The 21,738-nt window shown below is 43.2% G+C and overlaps 1 protein-coding gene across 2 annotated transcripts in view; it reads left to right on the plus strand.

Annotated features, from left to right (window-relative positions):
• Positions 1-21,738, plus strand: part of dipk1c (divergent protein kinase domain 1C) — a 34,279-nt gene that overhangs the window by 2,842 nt on the left and 9,699 nt on the right. For both annotated transcript variants that reach the window (XR_008723394.1, XM_055634889.1), the window contains exons 2-3: positions 14,714-15,409; positions 17,526-17,690. Coding sequence is in view for 1 of the 2 variants with exons in the window: in XM_055634889.1 (XP_055490864.1) it covers positions 14,714-15,409; positions 17,526-17,690 (861 nt within the window). In the remaining variant the exon portion in view is untranslated. The remainder of the gene's footprint in view (positions 1-14,713; positions 15,410-17,525; positions 17,691-21,738) is intronic.

A 21,738-nucleotide genomic window follows, 5' to 3' on the forward strand; every position in this document is an offset into this window, starting at 1 on the left:
CTCCTGCACCTAATTTCTATGTTTCTATGTTTCTATGCAACAATATAGTCAATTGGTACACGATCACCCTGGTATTAAATACGGTGAAGGGAGGAAACGTTTTAGATGTTGGTTTGCTGCATGTCTAACAGTTGTATTCAAATCGAATAACATTTCAGAATCTCCAGTTATCTGCAAATTTAAAAGAGAATTGACAAAAATCACGTGCACCTTGTACCTTCCGAAGAGTCCACCAGGGATGTGTAAAGCGAATATAGGACTTTTTTTCCTTCACTTAGTGTGCATACATTTTTTTGAGTTCAGACGGAGCATTTGGCAAAAGCTAGCATTTATTATCCAGAGACGTATTTTGTTAGGCCTTATTTACCATTTTTCTTACTAAGGGTCATAAATACAAAATTGTTTTTCCATTCCCCTTAACTTTACATTTATTAACACGTGCGGCAGTATTAAATATTAAAATATAATTATTTTATTATTTTTCTTATTGGCCACAAATGGAATCACAATTTATCATTATCGACGGATGTCACAATAATATAAATATTTGAAATGCACACTTATTCAAAACTCTTCACCCAAGCCAGGTCACTAATTGTTTAAGAAGGAACTGCAGATGCTGGAAAATCGAAGGTATATACTAGATTTACTAGAATGATGCGTGGGTTTCAACAACTAAGTCACAGAGATAGGTTGAATAAGTTAGGTCTTTATTCTCTGGAGGGCAGAAGGTTAAGGGGGGACTTGATAGAGGTCTTTACAATGATGAGAGGGATAGACAGAGTTGATGTGGACAAGCTTTTCCCTTTGAGAATATGGAAGATTCAAACAAGAGGACATGACTTGAGAATTAAGGGACAGAAGTTTAGGGGTAACATGAGGGGGAACTTCTTTACTCAGAGAGTGGTAGCGGTGTGGAATGAGCTTCCAGTGGAAGTGGTGGAGGCAGGTTTCGTTGGTATCATTTAAAAATAAATTGGATAGGCATATGGATGAGAAGGGAATGGAAGGTTATGGTACGAGTGCAGGCAGGTGGGACTAAGGGGAAAAAAAGTTGTGTCGGCACGGACTTGTAGGGCCGAGATGGCCTGTTTCCGTGCTATAATTGTTATATGGTTATATGGTAGACAAAAGTGCTGGAGAAACTCAGCGGATGCAGCAGCATCTATGGAGCGAAGGAAATAGGCAACATTTCGGCACGAAACGTTGCCTATTTCCTTCGCTCCATAGATGCTGCTGCACCCGCTGAGTTTCTCCAGCATTTTTGTCCACCAGTTCACTAATTGTCCCGTTGATCCTATATGCAAGTCAGAATCAGGAAACAAGAAAATGTTTGCGGAATATTTGCAGCTGATCAGGTGCGTTTTAATATTGGAGATGGAGTTGCACTAAATTTCAATTGAATAGGTAGTGGGGAGCAACGAGAAGCAGGAATCAATTACAGACTATCGGAGATATATGAAAACAGCCATTATCATTCAGCGGATGACACTAAGCTGGGGGGCAGTGTTGGGTGTGAGGAGGATGCTAGGAGACTGCAAGGTGACTTGCATAGGCTGGGTGAGTGGGCAAATGTTTGGCAGATGCAGTTTAATGTGGATAAATGTGAGGTTATCCATTTTGGAGGAAAAAACGGGAAAGCAGATTATTATCTAAACGGTGGCCGATTGGGAAAGGGGGAGATGCAGCGAGACCTGGGTGTCATGGTACACCAGTCATTGAAGGTAGGCATGCAGGTGCAGCAGGCAGTAAAGAAAGCGAATGGCATGTTGGCTTTCATAGCAAGAGGATTTGAGTATCGGAGCAGGGAGGTTCTACAGCAGTTGTATAGGGTCTTGGTGAGACCACACCTGGAGTATTGCGTGCAGTTTTGGTCTCCAAATCTGAGGAAGGACATTATTGCCATAGAGGGAGTGCAGAGAAGGTTCACCAGACTGATTCCTGGGATGTCAGGACTAACTTATGAAGAAAGACTGGATAGACTGGGTTTATACTCTCTAGAATTTAGGAGATTGAGAGGGGATCTTATAGAAACTTACAAAATTCTTAAGGGGTTGGACAGGCTAGATGCAGGAAGATTGTTCCCGATGTTGGGGAAGTCCAGGACAAGGGGTCACAGCTTAAGGATAAAGGGGAAATCCTTTAAAACCGAGAGATGAGCTAGAAATCTTTTTTCACACAGAGAGTGGTGAATCTCTGGAACTCTCTGCCACAGAGGGTAGTTGAGGCCAGTTCATTGGCTATATTTAAGAGGGAGTTAGATGTGGCCCTTGTGGCCAAGGGGATCAGAGGGTAGGAGAGAAGGCAGGTCGGGATACTGAGTTGGATGATCAGCCATGATCATATTGAATGGCGGTGCAGGCTCGAAGGGCCGAATGGCCTACTCCTGCACCTATTCTTCTATGTTTCTATGTTTTCTATGTTTCAAACACATACCAATAAAACGTCCAATGAGCAAGAAAATAGAAACCATTTAATTAGGTTGCTCGATGTACTTTAAGAAAAAAATCCTAGCATCACCACGTTTTCCATTACTGGGAGAAAAGTAATGTCTAGCGTATTAAACAGATATTAAAAACATACAGTTTTGAACTAATTAAATTTGTAATCAATCCTATTGGTATTCTGTTGGAGACATACATCTTTTAAATCATGGGTACATGCACCAATTGATTGATTACATTTTCAAGTTGTGCCCCCCCCCCCTAGCTGAATGAATAAACTGCACCAAATGTGTGGGAAGAAACTGCAGATGCTGGTTTATACTGAAGATGGAAACAGTGTGCTGGAATAACTCAGTGGGTCAGGCAGCATCTATGGAGAAAATGGATGGGTGACGCTACAGGTGGGGACCTTTTCCCCAGAGATGCTGCTACCCATCATTTTTCTCCAGAGGCGCTGGCTGGTCCACTGAGTTGCTCCAGCACTTTGTGTCGATATTCGGTAGGAAGAAGTCTCGACCCAAAACGTCACCCATCCTTTTTCTCCATTAATATGATGTAAGGATGGATTTGAGGATGAATATTCTGCAATGACCAGCTACCTTGAGACTTGCAAGATGCTGCTCCCAAGATGCATAGGAAATGCTAGGATATTTGGGGGCATTGCATAAACAAATGCAGCGGAGACTGAGAGTTGGGGTAGAAGGAATGTAGTTCTTTGACGAAGCGGGGCGGGAGTTGTGGGAGTTCTTGAGCTGGTGCTAAGTCAATGGTCTCTTGCCTATCCCTTGATCCTGTTACAAACTTAAAGAACACGGCATTGGGGGTTCAGTATTGATGTGGATAGAGAACTGGCTGGCAACAGGAAGCAAAGAGTAGGAGGAAACGGGTCCTTTTCACAATGGCAGGCAGTGACTAGTGGGGTACCGCAAGGCTCAGTGCTGGGACCCCAGCTATTTACAATATATATTAATGATCTGGATGAGGGAATTGAAGGCAATATCTCCAAGTTTGCGGATGACACTAAGCTGGGGGACAGTGTTAGCTGTGAGGAGGATGCTAGGAGACTGCAAGGTGACTTGGATAGGCAGATGCAGTATAATGTGGATAAATGTGAGGTTATCCATTTTGGTGGCAATAACGGGAAAGCAGACTATTATCTAAATGGTGGCCGATTGGGAAAGGGGGAGATGCAGCGAGACCTGGGTGTCATGGTACACCAGTCATTGAAAGTAGGCATGCAGGTGCAGCAGGCAGTAAAGAAAGTGAATGGTATGTTAGCTTTCATTGCAAAAGGATTTGAGTATAGGAGCAGGGAGGTTCTACTGCAGTTGTACAGGGTCTTGGTGAGACCACACCTGGAGTATTGCGTACAGTTACACGGAGAGTGGTGAATCTCTGGAACTCTCTGCCACAGAGGGTAGTTGAGGCCAGTTCATTGGCTATATTTAAGAGGGAGTTAGATGTGGCCCTTGTGGCTAAGGGGATCAAGGGGTATGGAGAGAAGGCAGGTACGGGATACTGAGTTGGATGATCAGCCATGATCATATTGAATGGCGGTGCAGGCTCGAAGGGCCGAATGGCCTACTCCTGCACCTAATTTCTATGTTCTTTGCTCAAGATTTCAGTCTCTTGTACCTCCTGTCATCAATATAGTTGAGAAAGAGGTGAGGGAAGATACACAAGCAGAATTGATGCAAGAATTTTTCCACATGTTCCAAATTTGGAATATAACTTGGATCTGTAGGTCCCTATAGCAACAACATTTATTTGGATGAAGTGAGTGGAGCCAAGTGAGAATTTGATCAATGGAAGAACAGGTTCTACAATGTGTGGAAGTGTGTTTGCGGAGGGGAACTGATTGTCTTCTGTTCAAATGGAAGTGAAGGGTGATGGACTCCATAGTGAGGATGGGAGGGTTGAGACCAGGGTGATAGAAGCTGGACTAGCAGCAAGTGTTCTGCACCACTCATCCAGAAACATGAACTTGAATCCCACCAGGAAGCAGAGGGAATGGAAATCGAAATTCAAGTACCCTGTATCTGATTCACTATTCTTTCAGTGGTGGAAATCCATCATTCTTACTCAATCCAGCCTATGTATGACACCAACCCAACAATGTTTTTATCTCTTAATTGCTTCATCAGTTCATGGGTAATTACAGTGGCTTGCAAAAGTATTCATATCCCTTGAACTTTTCCACATTTTGTCACGTTACAACCACAAACGTAAATGTATTTTATTGGGATTTTATGTGATAGACCAACACAAAGTGGTGCATAATTGTGAAGTGGAAGGAAAATGATACATGGTTTTCAAATGCTTTTACAAATAAAAAACTGAAAAGTGGCGTGCAAAAATATTCAGCCCCCTTTACTCTGATACCCCTAAATAAAATCCAGTGCAACCAATTGCCTTCAGAAGTCACCTAATTAGTAAATAGAGTCCACTTGTGTGTAATCTAATCTCAGTATAAATACAGCTGTTCTGTGAAGGCCTCAGTGGTTTGTTAGAGAACATTAATGAACAAACAGCATCATGAAGCCCAAGGAACACACCAGACAGGTCAGGGATAAAGTTGTGGAGAAGTTTAAAGCAGGATTAGGTTATAAAAAATATCCCAAGCTTTGAACATCTCATGGAGCACTGTTCAATCCATCATCCGAAAATGGAAAGAGTATGGCACAACTGCAAACCTACCAAGACATGGCTGTCCACCTAAACTGACAGGCCGGGCAAGGAGAGCATTGATCAGAGAAGCAGCCAAGAGGCCCATGGTAACTCTGGAGGAGCTGCAGAGATCCACAGCTCAGGTGGGAGAATCTGTCCACAGGACAACTATTAGTCGTGCACTCCACAAATCGGGCCTTTATGGAAGAGTGGCAAGAAGAAAGCCATTGTTGAAAAAAAAGCCATAAGAAGTCCCGTTTGCAGTTTGCCACAAGCCATGTGGGGGACACAGCAAACATGTGGAGGAAGGTGCTCTGGTCAGATGAGACCAAAATTGAAGTTTTTGGCCTAAATGCAAAACGCTATGTGTGGCGGAAAACTAACACTGCACATCACCCTGAACACACCATCCCCACTGTGAAACATGGTGGTGGCAGCATCATGCTGTGGGGATGCTTTTCTTCAGCAGGGACAGGGAAGCTGGTCAGAGTTGATGGGAGGATGGATGGAGCCAAATACAGGGCAATCTTGGAAGAAAACCTGTTAGAGTCTGCAAAAGACTTGAGACTGGGGCGGAGGTTCACCTTCCAGCAGGACAACGACCCTAAACATACAGCCAGAGCTACAATGGAATGGTTTAGATCAAAGCATATTCATGTGTTAGAATGGCCCAGTCAAAGTCCAGACCTAAATCCAATTGAGAATCTCTGGCAAGACTTGAAAATTGCTGTTCACAGATGCTCTCCATCCAATCTGACTGAGCTTGAGCTATTTTGCAAAGAAGAATGGGCAAAGATTTCAGTCTCTAGATGTGCAAAGCTGGTAGAGACATACCCCAAAAGACTTGCAGCTGTAATTGCAGTGAAAGGTGGTTCTACAAAGTATTGATTCAGGGGGGCTGAATACTATTGCATGCCACACTTTTCAGTTTTTAATTTGTAAAAACATTTGAAAACCATGTATCATTTTCCTTCCACTTCACAATTATGCACCATTTTGTGTTGGTCTCCCAATAAAATACATTTACGTTTGTGGTTGTAACGTGACAAAATGTGGAAAAGTTCAAGGGGTATGAAAACTTTTGCAAGCCACTGTAGGTGTGAACAATGAATGCCAACATTGACAGCCATATATATGTACTGCAAAACAATAAATCAAAAACAAATTCAAAAGAGCAGCACAGAGGTAGAGTTGCAGCCTCACAGCACAAGAGACACGGGTTTGATCCTGGCTATGGGGGGTGCTGTCTTTGCGGAGTTTGTATGTTCTCCCTGTAACTGCATGGTTTTTCCCCGGATTCTCCAGTTTCCTCACATTCCAAAGACATGCCGGGTTTTATGTTCGTTGGGATCTGTAAATTGCCCCTAGTGTGTTTGATGTGATAAGTAGGATAACATAGAAATAGTGTATGGGTCAATGGTCATTGTAACTAGGTGGGCCGAATGACCTGTTTCTACATGGTATCCCTCAAACTAATTATTTCAACTACAGATAGTTAGATATGAGTTTAAAGGTATTGTGAAAATCAAACTAAGGGGAGTTGGGGAGAAATAAATGAGTTGAAAAAGACTTTAAGAGACTTAAAAGACTTTAAGTCTTAAAAGTCTTTAAAAGACTTAAGGCATATTGGGCAGTCTGCACCCTAGCGGCATAAACATTGAATTCTCCAATTCCCGGTAGTCCTTGCTGTCTCCTCCCCTTCTCAGCTCTCCCTCAGCCCTTGGGCTCCTCTTACTTTTTCCTTTCTTTTCCCCACCCTACATCAGTCTGAAGAACGGTTTTGGCCCAAAACGTTGCCTATTTCCTTCGCTCCATAGATGCTGCTGCACCCGTTGAGTTTCTCCAGCACTTTTGTCTACCTTCGAGTTGAAAAAGACTGTTGTTCTACACCCAAGAAACACCCTGTAGTTCTATGCTTTTTATGATTTATGGGTCATCTTAATACTTCATTTCATTGCTATCCCTATAATCTACTCACAGGCAATCATAAGCTTGTAATTAGATTTACTAAGGGAGTTGCCCATTATCTATCACTCCTTCATATGTGAAGAGATATTTGACTAGCAGCCTGCATTTCTAAAGTAAATGGGAGAATGTAATGACTACACTTAAAAGTTTGAGGAGATTACTTGTAGTATTGGTTTGGAGTTCCTCTGCCTCTCCGGTATCAGAAGCAATTTGGGATAGATAATACGCACTAGGATTGCCAATAGCATACACATCTGTGAATGAATAAATAAAACAAATGTTTTATATTTTAGTTTGCAGTTGCTCAGCATCCAACTAAAACTTCTTCCCTGCAAAGTCTCACCAATCCCGTAACTTTTACTGATTCTCCTTTGTGGATTTCCGTATGCATCCAAAATGCATTCTGAGCAGTTAAAATGAATGTAACACACAGCGGCAATAACAGCATTTTAAAGAAGCAATGTGGAGAAACAAGGAATAAGGTCACCTATCCATGATCTCCAGAGATGCTGCCTGACCTGTCGAGTTACTCCAGGACCTCTTGTCTTCTTTCAAAATAATAAACGTTGCTCATTCCATGGGATCAGTATTGCCTGTGGAACTGACAGACAAAGTGAATAAGATGGAATTGGGAAAATGTAGGAACTTAGTGAGACACAGTTACAGAGACATCCTGTGCCTTTTGATCATTATACTAGCAGTCAGGCAGTGATGAAAGCGAATGGTATGTTAGCATTCATAGCAAAAGGATTTGAGTATAGGAGCAGGGAGGTTCTACTGCAGTTGTACAGGATCTTGGTGAGACCACACCTGGAGTATTGCGTACAGTTTTAGTCTCCTAATCTGAGGAAAGACATTCTTGCCATAGAGGGAGTACAGAGAAGGTTCACCAGACTGATTCCTGGGATGTCAGGACTTTCATATGAAAAAGACTGGATAGACTCGGCTTGTACTCGCTAGAATTTAGAAGATTGAGGGGGGATCTTATGGAAACTTCAAAAATTCTTAAGGGGTTGGACTGGCTAGATGCAGGAAGATTGTTCCCGATGTTGGGGAAGTCCAGAACAAGGGGTCACAGTTTAAGGATAAGGGGAAATCTTTTAGGACCGAGATGAGGAGAACATTTTTCACACAGAGAGTGGTGAATCTCTGGAATTCTCAGCCACAGAAGGTAGTTGAGGCCAGTTCATTGGCTATATTTAAGAGGGAGTTCGATGTGGCCCTTGTGGCTGAAGGGATCAGGGGGGTATGGAGAGAAGGCAGGTACAGGATACTGAGTTGGATGATCAGCCATGATCATATTGTATGGTGGTGCAGGCTCGAAGGGCCGAATGGCCTACTCCTGCACCTATTTCCTATGTTTCTATGTTACTAGTGACAAACAACCAGGACATTACAGAAAAGCAACATCGCAATAGGTTTTATAGAAGTTTGAAAGCATTGGTTGCTGTCTACCCAAGGGAAGATCATTGCAGGCAGTTTACACATCACTGTTGCTTCAAATGTTCATGCCTCCACCATGTCTTTCTAAGATCATGGTAAGAAAGTGGGTTAATGGGTTTGAGAGGGGGAGATAGATCAGCCAGGATTGAATGGCAGAGTAGACTTGGTGGGCTGAATGCCCTAATTCTGCTCCTATGACTTATGAACCTTTTAACTCAGTTTCAACAGCAGACCAAGCAATCGGCTGCATGGTCATGTCGACAGAAGCAAAATAGAATCCATGAGTTTCTTGCATTTAGGAGAAGTGAAAAAGATGGTCGGTCACAGAAGCAAAATATCTTAAAAGGTCTCTAAATATAAAAAGTTGTTAGTTTATGCATTTGCATAGGAGCAGGGAGGTTCTACTTTGGGGTCTTGGTGAAAAACAGTTTTGGTGGAGTTGCCATAGAGGGAGTGCAGAGAACCAGACTGATGTCAGTCAATTCTTATGAAGAAAGACATGGCAGAATTTAGGAGATTGAGAGGGGCCAAAAATATTGGACAGGCTAGATGCAAAGATTGTTCCCGATGTCTCCAGGACAAGGGGTAAATAAGGGGGAAATCCTTTAAAGACGAGATGAGAAGAACTTGTGTCACACAGAGCATGGTGAATCTCTGGAACTCTCTGCAACTTGAGGCCAGTTCATGGCTGGTGATGTGGCCTGTGGCTGGGGACAATTTGCGATGCGGAATGGTGGTGAAGGGCCGAATGCCTACTCCTATTGCAGTGGGAGAGATTGAGACACTTGTTGAAGGGATGGCACAGCTTTTGCTTGATACCAGTCTGTGCTGAGAGTGATCTGTTGAGGATTTATTGTCCAAGACCATGGCTTGAATGATATTATTGTGAGCAAGAGAACCACTGACACTGTCTCTTATTCTTAGAATAAAGGGGAGGTCATTTAAGACTGATTTGAGAAAAAAAGTTTTCACCCAGAGAGTTGTGAATTCATGGAATTCCCTGTCACAGAGGGCAGTGGAGGCCAAGTCACTGGATGGATTTAAGAGAACGTTAGATAGAGCTCTAGGGGCTAGTGGAGTCAAGGGATATGGGGAGAAGGCAGGCACGGGTTATTGATAGGGGATGATCAGCCATGATCACAATGAATGGTGGTGCTGGCTCGAAGGGCCGAATGGCCTCCTCCTGCACCTGTTTTCTATGTTTCTATGTTTCTCTGTCCATTCTCAGCTCAGACAGAAATGCATTTGATTGATTTTTTACCACAAGGAAGGAGAGTTGTGATTCAACCAACACAGTCCATTCATTTCTCTCCACTTTTACAAAGCACGGTATTTTTATACACATTTAGCGATAAAGTGAACCATTTTAACCAATATAGGGACTTTCACAAGTTCACAAGTTCACAAGTGATAGTAGAATTAGGCAATTCAGCCCATCGAGTCTACTCCACCATTCAATCACGGCTGATCTCTGCCTCCAAATACCAGTTCCTTGCCTTCTCCCCATAACCCTTGACACCCGCTCTAAGATCAGATGGTGCATCATCTGACATCACCTTCACTGCATGATCACCTTGTCCTTGTAGACCCCTGCCTTTTGATTGGAGTCTGGTTGTCCCATGCTTAATCTATCCACTAGCCCAGTTGAGATATTGGTTTAGTTTAGATTAGCTTGGCAACTTGGGGGATAGTTCTTGGGGCACTGGGGATGTCCTGGTACCTTTTATCTAGTACTCTGTTTGGCAGAGTTATTTGGTGGAGTATAAATACAGCCGACATACATGATACTTTATAATAAAATATTGCTTCAGGCTATGCTGCTGTGCCATCAGCAACCACTTTGCCATCATGCAACAGATGCTTGATGAAGACAGATTTCAGGGGGCAGCCAAATTCAAGAGTAATGCTCACAAAATGCAGTACTTAGGGAATAAATAACTGAAATTAGTCTGCTCTTTCAACGTTTTCTGAAACTATATATTATTTTAATTGGTTCTTTCTTTTTATCTCAGCATGCATCATAACAGCAAAGAGAATCATCTTGAGAGTAAACACTTCCTATCCAATTTATTTCCATAAGAAGCAACTGCAGCAGTATTACTTGTTTTCCTGCAGTGCCACACTCACTGGAAATAGTGCACATTACCATACAGAGATTGAAATATTGCAGAACACAATCACTGTAGCATTATCTACAGTTCACCCCTGTTCCTTCCCCTGGTTTGAATTGAACTGAATTGGATGGAATACTTGATTGCCACATGTGACAAGTTACAGTGAGATTCTTTGCTTGCATGCCCAAGGTATGCAAATAGAAACATAGAAAATAGGTGCAGGAGGAGGCCATTCGGCCCTTCGAGCCAGCACCACCATTCATTGTGATCATGGCTGATCGTCCCCTATCAATAACCCGTGCCTGCCTTCTCCCCATATCCCTTGACTCTACTAGACCCTAGAGCTCTATCTGACTCTCTCTTAAATCCATCCAGTGAATTGGCCTCCACTGCCCTCTGTGGCAGGGAATTCCGTAAATTCACAACTCTCTGGGTGAAAAAGTTTTTTTCTCACCTCAGTCTTAAATGACATCCCCTTTATTCTAAGACTGTGGCCCCTGGTTCTGGACTCGCCCAACATTGGGAACATTTTTCCTACATCTAGCCTGTCCAGTCCTTTTGTTATTTTATATGTTTCTATAAGATGCCCCCTCATCCTTCTAATCTCCCGTGAATACAAGCCTAGTCTTTTCACCCATAAAGGGTACTTTTATAGTCGCCCATGAAGGGTACTTACAAAATTACGAAGTACCCCCGTGTCAGGACCCCCTTTGTTCTTCTCCCCACCCCTGCCTCGCGGCCGATCCCCCCAAGCCTGGTCCTCCTTTGTTCCTTCCCCTGGTAGCATCGCGTCACTTCCACATTGTTGCCATCATCGACCGCCACACCATCAGCGCAGGGTCCTCTCCAGACTTTCATGGGAAATTTTAATCTCTTTCATGGGAAAAGATTGTACAATGGTGCCATTAAAAGGAGCATCTATGAGCACTCTGAACAACTCTAGAGGCCAATGTTACTAATTTTCTTCCTACTTAACTGATTAGAAATGTCCTCAGAATAATTACGTGCCTTTAACTATTGAAAGTAGGATCACAGCTAATGTATTGATCAAACATGTCAGCAGGTTTATTATCCCTCACAGTATGGCTGTGGCCCAAATGATCGTTTGACTGAATGCTCCTAGCTGTACACATTGCTTCAGAAAATGAGCCAACATCAGATATTACAGCTTGGTGTAGAGAAAATAACACCATGTTGATTAAAAAAAAAGACACAAAGCTCTGGAGTACATCAGCAGGTCAGGCAGCATCTCTGGAGGACATGGATGGGTGACGTTTTGGGACAAAACCCTTGTGCAATGATTGTAGAGGTGTAGAAGAAAGCTGGAAAAGGGAAGGGGAAAGACAAAGCATGGAGGTAATAGGTTGACACAGGTGAGGGGGATTTCTTGACAGGCAGATGGTTGCAACATAGGCCAGAGATAAGAACTCTAGGTGTAGGAGGGAACTGCAGATGCTGGTTTGAATCGAAGATAGACACATCAAGCTGGGGTAACAGCGGGTCAGACAGCACCTCAGATGGAACTATAGGTGTAAGATGGGTTTGAAGAGTTGCAGATTGTGAAGCTAGTGGGAGAAAACTTAGTCTCACACCTAAAGTTCTTGCCATAAATGTGAGGTTATCCATTTTGGTGGCAAAAACGGGAAAGCAGACTATTATCTAAATGGTGGCTGATTGGGAAAGGGGGAGATGCAGTGAGACCTGGGTGTCATGGTACACCAGTCATTGAAAGTAGGCATGCAGGTGCAGCAGGCAGTGAAGAAAGCGAATGGTATGTTAGCTTTCATAGCAAAAGGATTTGAGTATAGGAGCAGGGAGGTTCTACTGCAGTTGTACAGGGTCTTGGTGAGACCACACCTGGAGTATTGCGTACAGTTTTGGTCTCCAAATCTGACGAAGGACATTATTGCCATAGAGGGAGTGCAGAGAAGGTTCACCAGACTGATTCCTGGGATGTCAGGACTGTCTTATGAAGAAAGACTGGATAGACTTGGTTTATACTCTCTAGAATTTAGGCGATTGAGAGGGAGTCTTATAGAAACTTACAAAATTCTTAAGGGGTTGGACAGGCTAGATGCAGGAAGATTGTTCCCGATGTTGGGGAAGTCCAGGACAAGGGGTCACAGCTTAAGAATCAGGGGAAAATCCTTTAAAACCGAGATGAGAAGAACTTTTTTTCACACAGAGAGTGGTGAATCTCTGGAACTCTCTGCCGCAGAGGGTAGTTGAGGCCAGTTCATTGGCTATATTTAAGAGGGAGTTAGATGTGGCCCTTGTGGCTAAGGGGATCAGAGGGTATGGAGAGAAGGCAGGTACGGGATACTGAGTTGGATGATCAGCCATGATCATATTGAATGGCGGTGCAGGCTCGAAGGGCCGAATGGCCTACTCCTGCACCTAATTTCTATGTTTCTATGTTTCTTATCTTTGGCCTTTGTTCCAACTATCTGCCTGTAAAGAAACCTCCCTGGTCTGTGTCGACCTATTACCTGCTACGTCTTGTCTTGTCTCTCCCCCTTTCCAGCTTTCTTTTGCCACCCACATTCATTGAAGAAGGGTCTTGACCCAAAACATCACCTGTCCATGTTCTCCAGAGATGCTGCCTGACCTGTTGATTTACTCCAGCATTTGGTGTTGCCAGTATCTGCAGCCCTTTGTTTTCTACAATGATGATGGAATGTTGCCATTTAATGGACAGGCTTTAAGTTGTGTGATCTATGCTGGGCTTCCTGATGCTGAGGGGGGTGCGGGTTTGGCTGAAATGTCAAAATTCAGGTAACCTGAATTACTCACATACGCCTATTGCACCAAATGCAACACCGCGCTAATCCAAAGAAAGGTAATACTTTTGGCCATTTTCTTACTCAAATATTGATGTAAATGATTTTTCTATTTTACTTCAGACGAAACCTTCATTTTCCGCGCTTCAAAATATCTCATTTGGCCCGTTCTCTGGAAGGTGAACCCAAAATGTCACACACGTGACCAGATGTCACCACAAAGTAATACATTACAAAATTCTCGTAAGAGATTAATCTTATTCATCGCTATTTTCCTACCTACAGAACGATAATGCACGTCTGCTAAAGATATGAACGTTCTAGTTTTTTTAATTAAATTCACAGACTTTGTAAAATGCTTCCATGTGATGTCACACACGTGACCAGTCCTATTTTACCTCTGACCCTAAACAAACATGGTCGGCATAACATAAACATTTCACTTTCTAAAACCGAAAGAAAAATATGAAACATATATATACAGTACAAAACAATATACCTGTAATGCTTTCAGAATTAGAAGAGATTTTTTCCACAATTTCTCATCAGTCAGGTCACACACGTGACTAAGAGTGGGCCATTATATGTGAGCCAATTTGTTTAATTGTGTCCCTTTTTATTGGAGGGTATTTTCTGTAATATTTGCTTTAAAGTAAAGACAACTATTAGAAATGTTCATTTCATTTTGTTACTGAAATATATCATTCCTTTTGTTTCAATTCTCTATGCATAGGACATAAGAGTCGAGCTGTTATTAAAATAGTAAGCAGTGAGCCTTAACCTTAATTTCAGATGCAATGCACAGAACTGTGAGAAATATTACCAAGGTCTAAGCGGAAGCTCAGAGGGGATAGAGCCTTTTCTGTTGCTGCCCCGGCACTCTGGAACACCTTGCCGCTGCAGATCAGACAGGCCCCTTCACTGTCCATCTTTAAATCCTCCCTAAAAACTCACTTTTATTCACTGGCTTTCGACACTGGCTGAGACTTTGTTCCTGTTTTAGTGCTTTTAATGTCTTTTAATTTTTACTGTTTTTATAGTCCTGTCGTCTTAATGGTTTTAGTAGTTTGTAATAACTTTTTGTTGACTTCCCATGTACAGCACTTTGTGGTAACTGATGTTGTCTAAAAGCGCTTTATAAATAAAGTTATTATTATTATTATTACCCTGAAGATTATTAATTCATAAATCTTTTATGTTTAATTTAGCTTTAAATTCACCTTGAAGTTTCATATTTTGGTGTCCTTTGCTTCAGTAGGATGTAGCAGACTGATGTTGGTTTCCATGTCTGTTACAGTGCCTTGGTTACCAGCAGGGATTACTGACAGGAGACCTGTGCAAGGATTTGTGTGTCACCCAAACAATGGTTTATAAACGATGCCTCTACTATGATAAAGGTAAAAAAGTTATACAGGCTGATTGGAATGGACAACCAATAATTCTGAAATCCAAGCTAGAAGACTTCTTAAGCTACGACAGCCTGTACCTCCTGGATGAACAAGAAAGCAGGTCCATTCCAGAAATTGACATCTTGGTCTTTACTGCACTGGAAATCAAACACTCCTTGGGTCTGGAAGTGAAGAATGTTACAGCACCACAACTATGGACCAAGCACTTAAAAGACAGGAGGGGCTCATTCTCAAGGGCAGAGCTGGCCAGTATGTGGTCCCTGCTGCAGCAAGAGGAATACGTATTCTTCCAGTTACTGCAGGATCTCAGTAAACATGTTCTCAAAATGATAGGCTCCTGTGGACATTTCTATGCTGTCGAGTACCTTACAGCCGGCCACGCTTGGCATCACAACCTTTTCTCCCTGGAGGAGCTGAGCCCCCACTCCTGGCGTGGCAGCAGCAGCAAGGCATTGTGGCAGGCGACTAATAGCATTGCACTTAGCTTCCTTGATCTAGCGAGGCACTTTGAGAATGACTTTTCCCACCCGCTTCATCTCTGTGACATCAAGCCGGAGAACTTTGCTATCAGGGCTGATCTAACGGTAAATTGTGCGCATGGGACGAGAGAATGGCAACATTGAAAGTATAGGTTCATAAATGCATTTAAAATGTTATGAATTCAAGGTGCACAGTTATCATTTTCATGTGGTGTATATAATACACCAAGTTAACCTTCCATTCGATGCAATGGGTTTCAATGGTACAATGATACGTTATTTTCACGTACTGAGCTCTAGTGAAATTCTTTGTTTTGTGTACAATTTTGTGAGGTAAAACTATATTTAAGCACAAGCATAACTGCATGTAAAAGTGCACCAATTGCATTTTGAGAATAGTAGACTTCACCGAGGCAGTACATAGAAACATAGAAACATAGAAAATAGGTGCAGGAGTAAGCCATTCGGCCCTTCGAGCCTGTACCGCCATTCAATATGATCATGGCTGATCATTCAACTCAGTATCCTGTACCTGCCACTGTAAAATCCCCTTTGTATAGGCTTGGTGGGAATAGCTGGTGACAAATTGCAATGATATGTTTGAATTAATTTACTTTTATAAATATTTTTCCCTTATTACATTTTATTATATTAACATATATTTTAAGTATACTTAAGTTTTACCTTTATATCTTTTAACATTGAAACATAGAAAATAGGTGCAGGAGTAGGCCATTCGGCCCTTCGAGCCTGCACCGCCATTCAATATGATCATGGCTGATCATCCAACTCAGTATCCTGTACCTGCCTTCTCTCCATACCCCCTGATCCCTTTAGCCACAAGGGCCACATCCAACTCCCTCTTAAATATAGCCAATGAACTGGCCTCAACTACCTTCTGTGGCAGAGAATTCCAGAGATTCACCACTCTGTGTGAAAAATGTTTTTCTCATCTCGGTCCTAAAAGATTTCCCCCATATCCTTAAACTGTGACCCCTTGTTCTGGACTTCCCCAACATCGGGAACAATCTTACTGCATCTAGCCTGTCCAACCCCTTAAGAATATTGCAAGTTTTACATTTAAAATTTAATTAACATTTTATTCATTTAAAAAATATATAATTTTAAACATTTATTTTGAATAAAATATTTGTGGCAAGCTATGCTCTGTTGTGCAGCTTGGCTGACTGTCAAAATGGATAGGGGCTTTGATGGCTCGCCTACATGATGTCATAGGTTACACAGGTCTGCCGGACCCCAGGGCATTGCCATGAGCAGTAAGTGAGCCTGACACCAAGGGAATCTACGAAAGGTAAATCTTGAGCTGGGGTGTTGATCAGAGACAAGCATGGGTGACTTGACAATTACAGGATTGGTTTAATATCTATATACTTTGAAAACTGTGTGTGTGTGTGTGTGTGTGTGTGGGTGTATGTCATTTTGATTTTGCCTTTGATTCGTTACTCCGCTTAAACCAGAAGCAAAAACCCTGAGATTTTTACCATTTTGCTAGCGATTTTACTTTTACAACCGCAAATCCACCCCTCATTACATTTAGTCATTTTTCTGTACACATTTTTAATAAAATCCTTCACCCCCCCCCCCCCAACTCAGTCATTTTTTCGCCTCCCACTGGCCACTAATAGCATTGTGCCCCGTGCGACCATAACGGCTGTTGCCATCCGGCACTCCTCCACTCCGAGGCCCCCCCCCGCTCACTCCCCCCCCCCCGGCTGCTGGGTAACCCTATCAGCACTCCTCCCATCCCTTCCCTTAATATAATGCCGAAATGGGGGTTCCCCGGTTTCGCCGTCCTCGCTGGTGTGTGGCTGTGGATGCCCCGCCCACCCACTACCCTCCCTCCCCCCCTCCCCGTACTCGGGGTCTGAAGTGCCGAGGATGTGTGTGGAGCTGACTCCTCTGAGGTTGCCCCCTACCCCTCCCTCCCTCACAATATCAATGGGGGTGGTTAGGGGTGTGAACAGACCCCCCTCCCCTCCCCTCACAACGGGTTGAGGCACTTGGGGTCTAGTTTCCATTAAAGTAGACAATTGGAATGTCGTGAAGCGAAGAGTTTTAAATTGATTACTGTTAATAATATTGTACGTATGTCCTTTTGGGATTTATGTAAACAAACTCATTTTGTTAAGGTGATTGAAAGAGAGCCCATCTGTGGATGTTATTTCGGGGATGTTAGCTGACCTCCGTTTTTCTGTTTTAGGTTGTTGCAATAGATGTAGACATGGCTTTTTTTGAACCCAAAATGCGTGACATCCTTGAACAAAATTGTACAAAGGACGAAGACTGCAGTTTTTTTGACTGTTTCTCTCATTGTAATTTAAAGACTCAAAGATGCAGAGCAGAGCGTTCAAATAACAACCTGCAGGTTAGTTAAACAAATCACTGAGTTACATGAATGTATTTTCATCAACACTTTAACGTTCATGCATCTGATGTAATGTTGCCTAGGACAATTATTGCTTGTGCTCTCTGACTGGTGCTCACCAGTAATAAATCATTTAACACATCAGTTCTCCAGTCCTATCTTCACTTCTAACTGTATCTCATTACTGCCAAAAAGAGAGCGTTGTTTAATTCTTGACCCATTACCCTGCAGGTTACAGGGCTTGTCAAGGGCTTAGCCAGAATCTTTATATATGTGGTGAGGATTTCTGTGTCAATTCTACCAGGCTTTTTTTCTCCATGCACTTTCAGTCCTTCTGCCAATTGACTAACACAAGAGTCAAGAGTCAAGTCCAGAGAGTTTATTGTCATGTGTCCCAGATAGGACAATGACATTCTTGCTTGCTGCAGCACAACAGAATATTGTAGGCATAAATACAGAACAGATCAGTATGTCCATATACCGTAGAATACACATACACGCGCACACACACACACACACACACACACACACACACACACACACACACACACACACACACACACACACACACACACACACACACACACACACACAAATAAACAGATAGAGTGCAAAAGGCTGTTATAGTACAAAGTTTGTTTGAAGTGTTTAATAGTCTGATGGCTGTGGTGTAGAAGCTGTTCCTGAACCTGGTTGTTGCAGATTTCAGGCTCCTGTACCTTCTCCCTGATGGCACTGGTGAGATGAGTGTGTGGCCAAGATGGTGTGGGTTCTTGATGATGTTGGCAGCCTTTTTGAGGCAGCGACTGCGATAGATCCCCTCGATGGCGGGAAGGTCAGAGCCGATGATGGACCGGGCAGTGTTTACAACCATTTTGCAGCCTTTTCCGCTCCTGGATGCTCAGGTTGCCGAACCAAGCCATGATGCAACCGGTCAGCATGCTCTCTACTGTGCACCTGTGGAAGTTCGAGAAAATCCTCCTTGACATATCGACTCTCCGTAATCTTCACAAGAAGTAGAGGCGCTGATGAGCTTTCTTTATAATTGCATCAGTGTTCTGGGACCAGGAGAGATCTTCAGAGATGTGCACGCCCAGGAATTTGAAGCTCTTGACCGTTTCCACCATCGACCCGTTGATATAAACGGGACTGTGGGTCCCCATCCTACCCCTTCCAAAGTCCACAATCAGTTCCTTGGTTTTGCTGGTGTTGAGGGCCAGGTTATTGTGCTGGCACCATATGGACAGTCGGTGGATCTCACTTCTATACTCTGACTCGTCCCCATCAGTGATACGTCCCACAACAGTGGTGTTGTCAGCGAACTTGATGATGGAGTTCGCACTGTGACCGGCTACGCAGTCACGAGTATAGAGTGAGTACAGCAGGGGGCTGAGCACGCAGCCTTGAGGTGCTCCCATGCTGATTGTTATCGAGGATGACAGATTTCCACCAACACAGACAAGACTATGGTCTGTGAATGAGGAAGTCGAGGATCCAGTTGCAGAGGGATGCGCAGAGACCCAGTTCTGTGAGCTTGGTAACCCGTTTGGAGGGGATGATTGTGTTAAATGCCGAGCTGTAAACAATGAATAACAGCCTGACATATGAGTTTTTGTTGTCCAAGTGGAGAGCGGAGTGGAGAGCCAGCGAGATCGCATCCACCGTTGATCTGTTGTGGCGGTAAGCGAACGGCAGTGGGTCCAGGTTTTTGTCGAGGTAGGAGTTGATTTGCGCCATGATCAACCTCTCATAGCACTTCATCACCACAGACGTTAGTGCCACTGGTCGATAGTCATTGAGGCATGTCACCTTGCTCTTCTTGGGCACCGGTATAATTGATGCCCTTTTAAAGCAGGTGGGATCCTCAGACCTCAGAAGTGAGAGGTTGAAAATGTCCGTAAAACCTCCAGCCAGTTGGTCCGCACAGGTTTTAAAACACGGCCAGGTATACCATCAGGTCCAGGTGCTTTCCGAGGGTTCATCCCTCTGAAGGATCTTCTGACGTCGGCCTCTGTGACTGTGACTGAAATGACATCACAGCGACTGGGGGCTCAGGAAGGCACATCAGTATTCTCCCAATTCAAGCCTCGCCACAGTTGTCGAACATCCGTCTCATCCTCCAGTTTGGAGCAGAAATCCCTTTTGGCCTTATTGATGGCCCTACCAAGGTCGTATCTACTTGTAGACCTCTGTATCTCCAGACCTGAATGCCCAGGATCTGGTCTTCAGAAGAATGCGGATCTCATGGTTCATCCAAGCCTTCAGGTTAGGAAACACTCGGAAGGTTTATGTTGGGATGCAGTCCTCCACACATTTCTTTATGACGTCTGTAGCGACTGTGGCGTATTCATTCAGGTCCGTTGCCGAGTCCCTGAACATTGCCCAGTCTACAGACTCCAAACAGTCCTGGAGTTGTTCCTCTGGGGGTGAGGACTGTACAGAGATAAGAAAAGATTGTTAAGGAATAGGCTGGCACGATTAACAGAGAAGTGGCAAATTAAATTTAACAACTAAAAGTGTTAAGTAATATATTTTGATGGACAGAATAAGCAGAGACAATTTTGATTAAAAGACAGTTTCAAAGGGGATGCAAAACAAAGGGACCTTGTTGTACATGAGCATAAAGTATCTAAAATGGCAGGACATGTTGAGCCAATAAGGGATCTCAGGACATAAACAGAAGCACAGAGTGCATAAAGGGGAATGTATATTCTGATTTTACATAAAGGACTAGTTCAACTACAATTGGACTATTGTGTCCAATTCTGGGTTCCTTCAAGACATATGTGAAAGGTTTAGATTCATACAGCACAGAAACAGGCTTGTCTTGTTGATATTGATCACAAGTCTACCCAACTCCCTGCCCCAACACCACCCCCCATCAGTCTGAAGAAGGGTTTTGGCCAGAAACGTTGCCTATTTCCCTCGCTCCATAGATGCTGCTGCACCCACTGAGTTTCTCCAGCACTTTTGTCTACCTTTGAATTTCCAGCATCTGCAGTTCCTTCTTAAACACAAGTCTACCCTAATTCTGTTTGCCTGTGTTCACCTCATATCTCTCTAAACCTTTCCTATCCATGTGTAGGAAGGAACTGCAAATGCTGGTCTATACACAAAATGCTGGAGTAACTCAGCGGGACAGGCAGCATCTCTGCAGAGAAGGAATGGGTGACGTTTCGGGTCGAGACCCTTCTTCAGAAGGGTCCACCATTGTCTGTGTGACAAACCTGCCCCTAGAATTCTCTTTATGTAGTATACCTCTCACTTTCACCTATGTCCTTCGGTTTTATACTCCCCCAGCCTGGGAATAGACGGTATATATCTCCCCTATACATGTCCCGCATGCTGTTATAAGCCTCCATTAGATCTCCCCTCATAATACCAGCCTGTCCAGTATTTCCTCATAACTAAAATGCTTCATTCCATACTGCATCCTGTAGGGGGAGGGGATGTGTGGGAGGGGGAGGGGGAACCTTCAAAACCTTCATAACTTTGTACTATTTCACCGATCGGAACAAAACCTATTTGACTTGCAGCAGAGGAGAATGGTGAGTAAGGTGGCGAAAAGTCGTAGCACTATGAGGGATCGTTTTTGCGCAAATGTAATTACAATGCAGGCCAAAAGCGGTCAAGAAGAGAGTTTTAGTAATGTGTAGATATTCAACCAGTATTAGACATCCACATATTCATTACCTGTTATTTAATGACTCAAAATGCACTATTTATGAAATGCATTACCTGTACATTTGATCATTAGCTCAAATCACAATATGCTTTCTGCCACTAATACATTTTTAATTTCCTAAATCAATCTGTATGAAAGTCTTTGTTGAGGACTTAGCTATAATCAATATATATCACATGAAATGCTCTGCCCTCATCAATGGTCCTTGCTAATCCCTCAAAAATGGAAATCATCCAAACACATCCTATTCCACGCTATTTGTCCTTGACAAACCAGTATCTCTCTAATTAAAGCAGCCCTCCAACCATTTTTCCAACAATTTTCCCATACTCAATTTTAGAGTAATCTTCAGCTATTCGATTC

Source organism: Leucoraja erinacea, chromosome 4 (genome assembly GCF_028641065.1).
Source record: "Leucoraja erinacea ecotype New England chromosome 4, Leri_hhj_1, whole genome shotgun sequence".
In the NCBI taxonomy this organism is placed as follows: Eukaryota; Metazoa; Chordata; class Chondrichthyes; order Rajiformes; family Rajidae; genus Leucoraja; species Leucoraja erinaceus.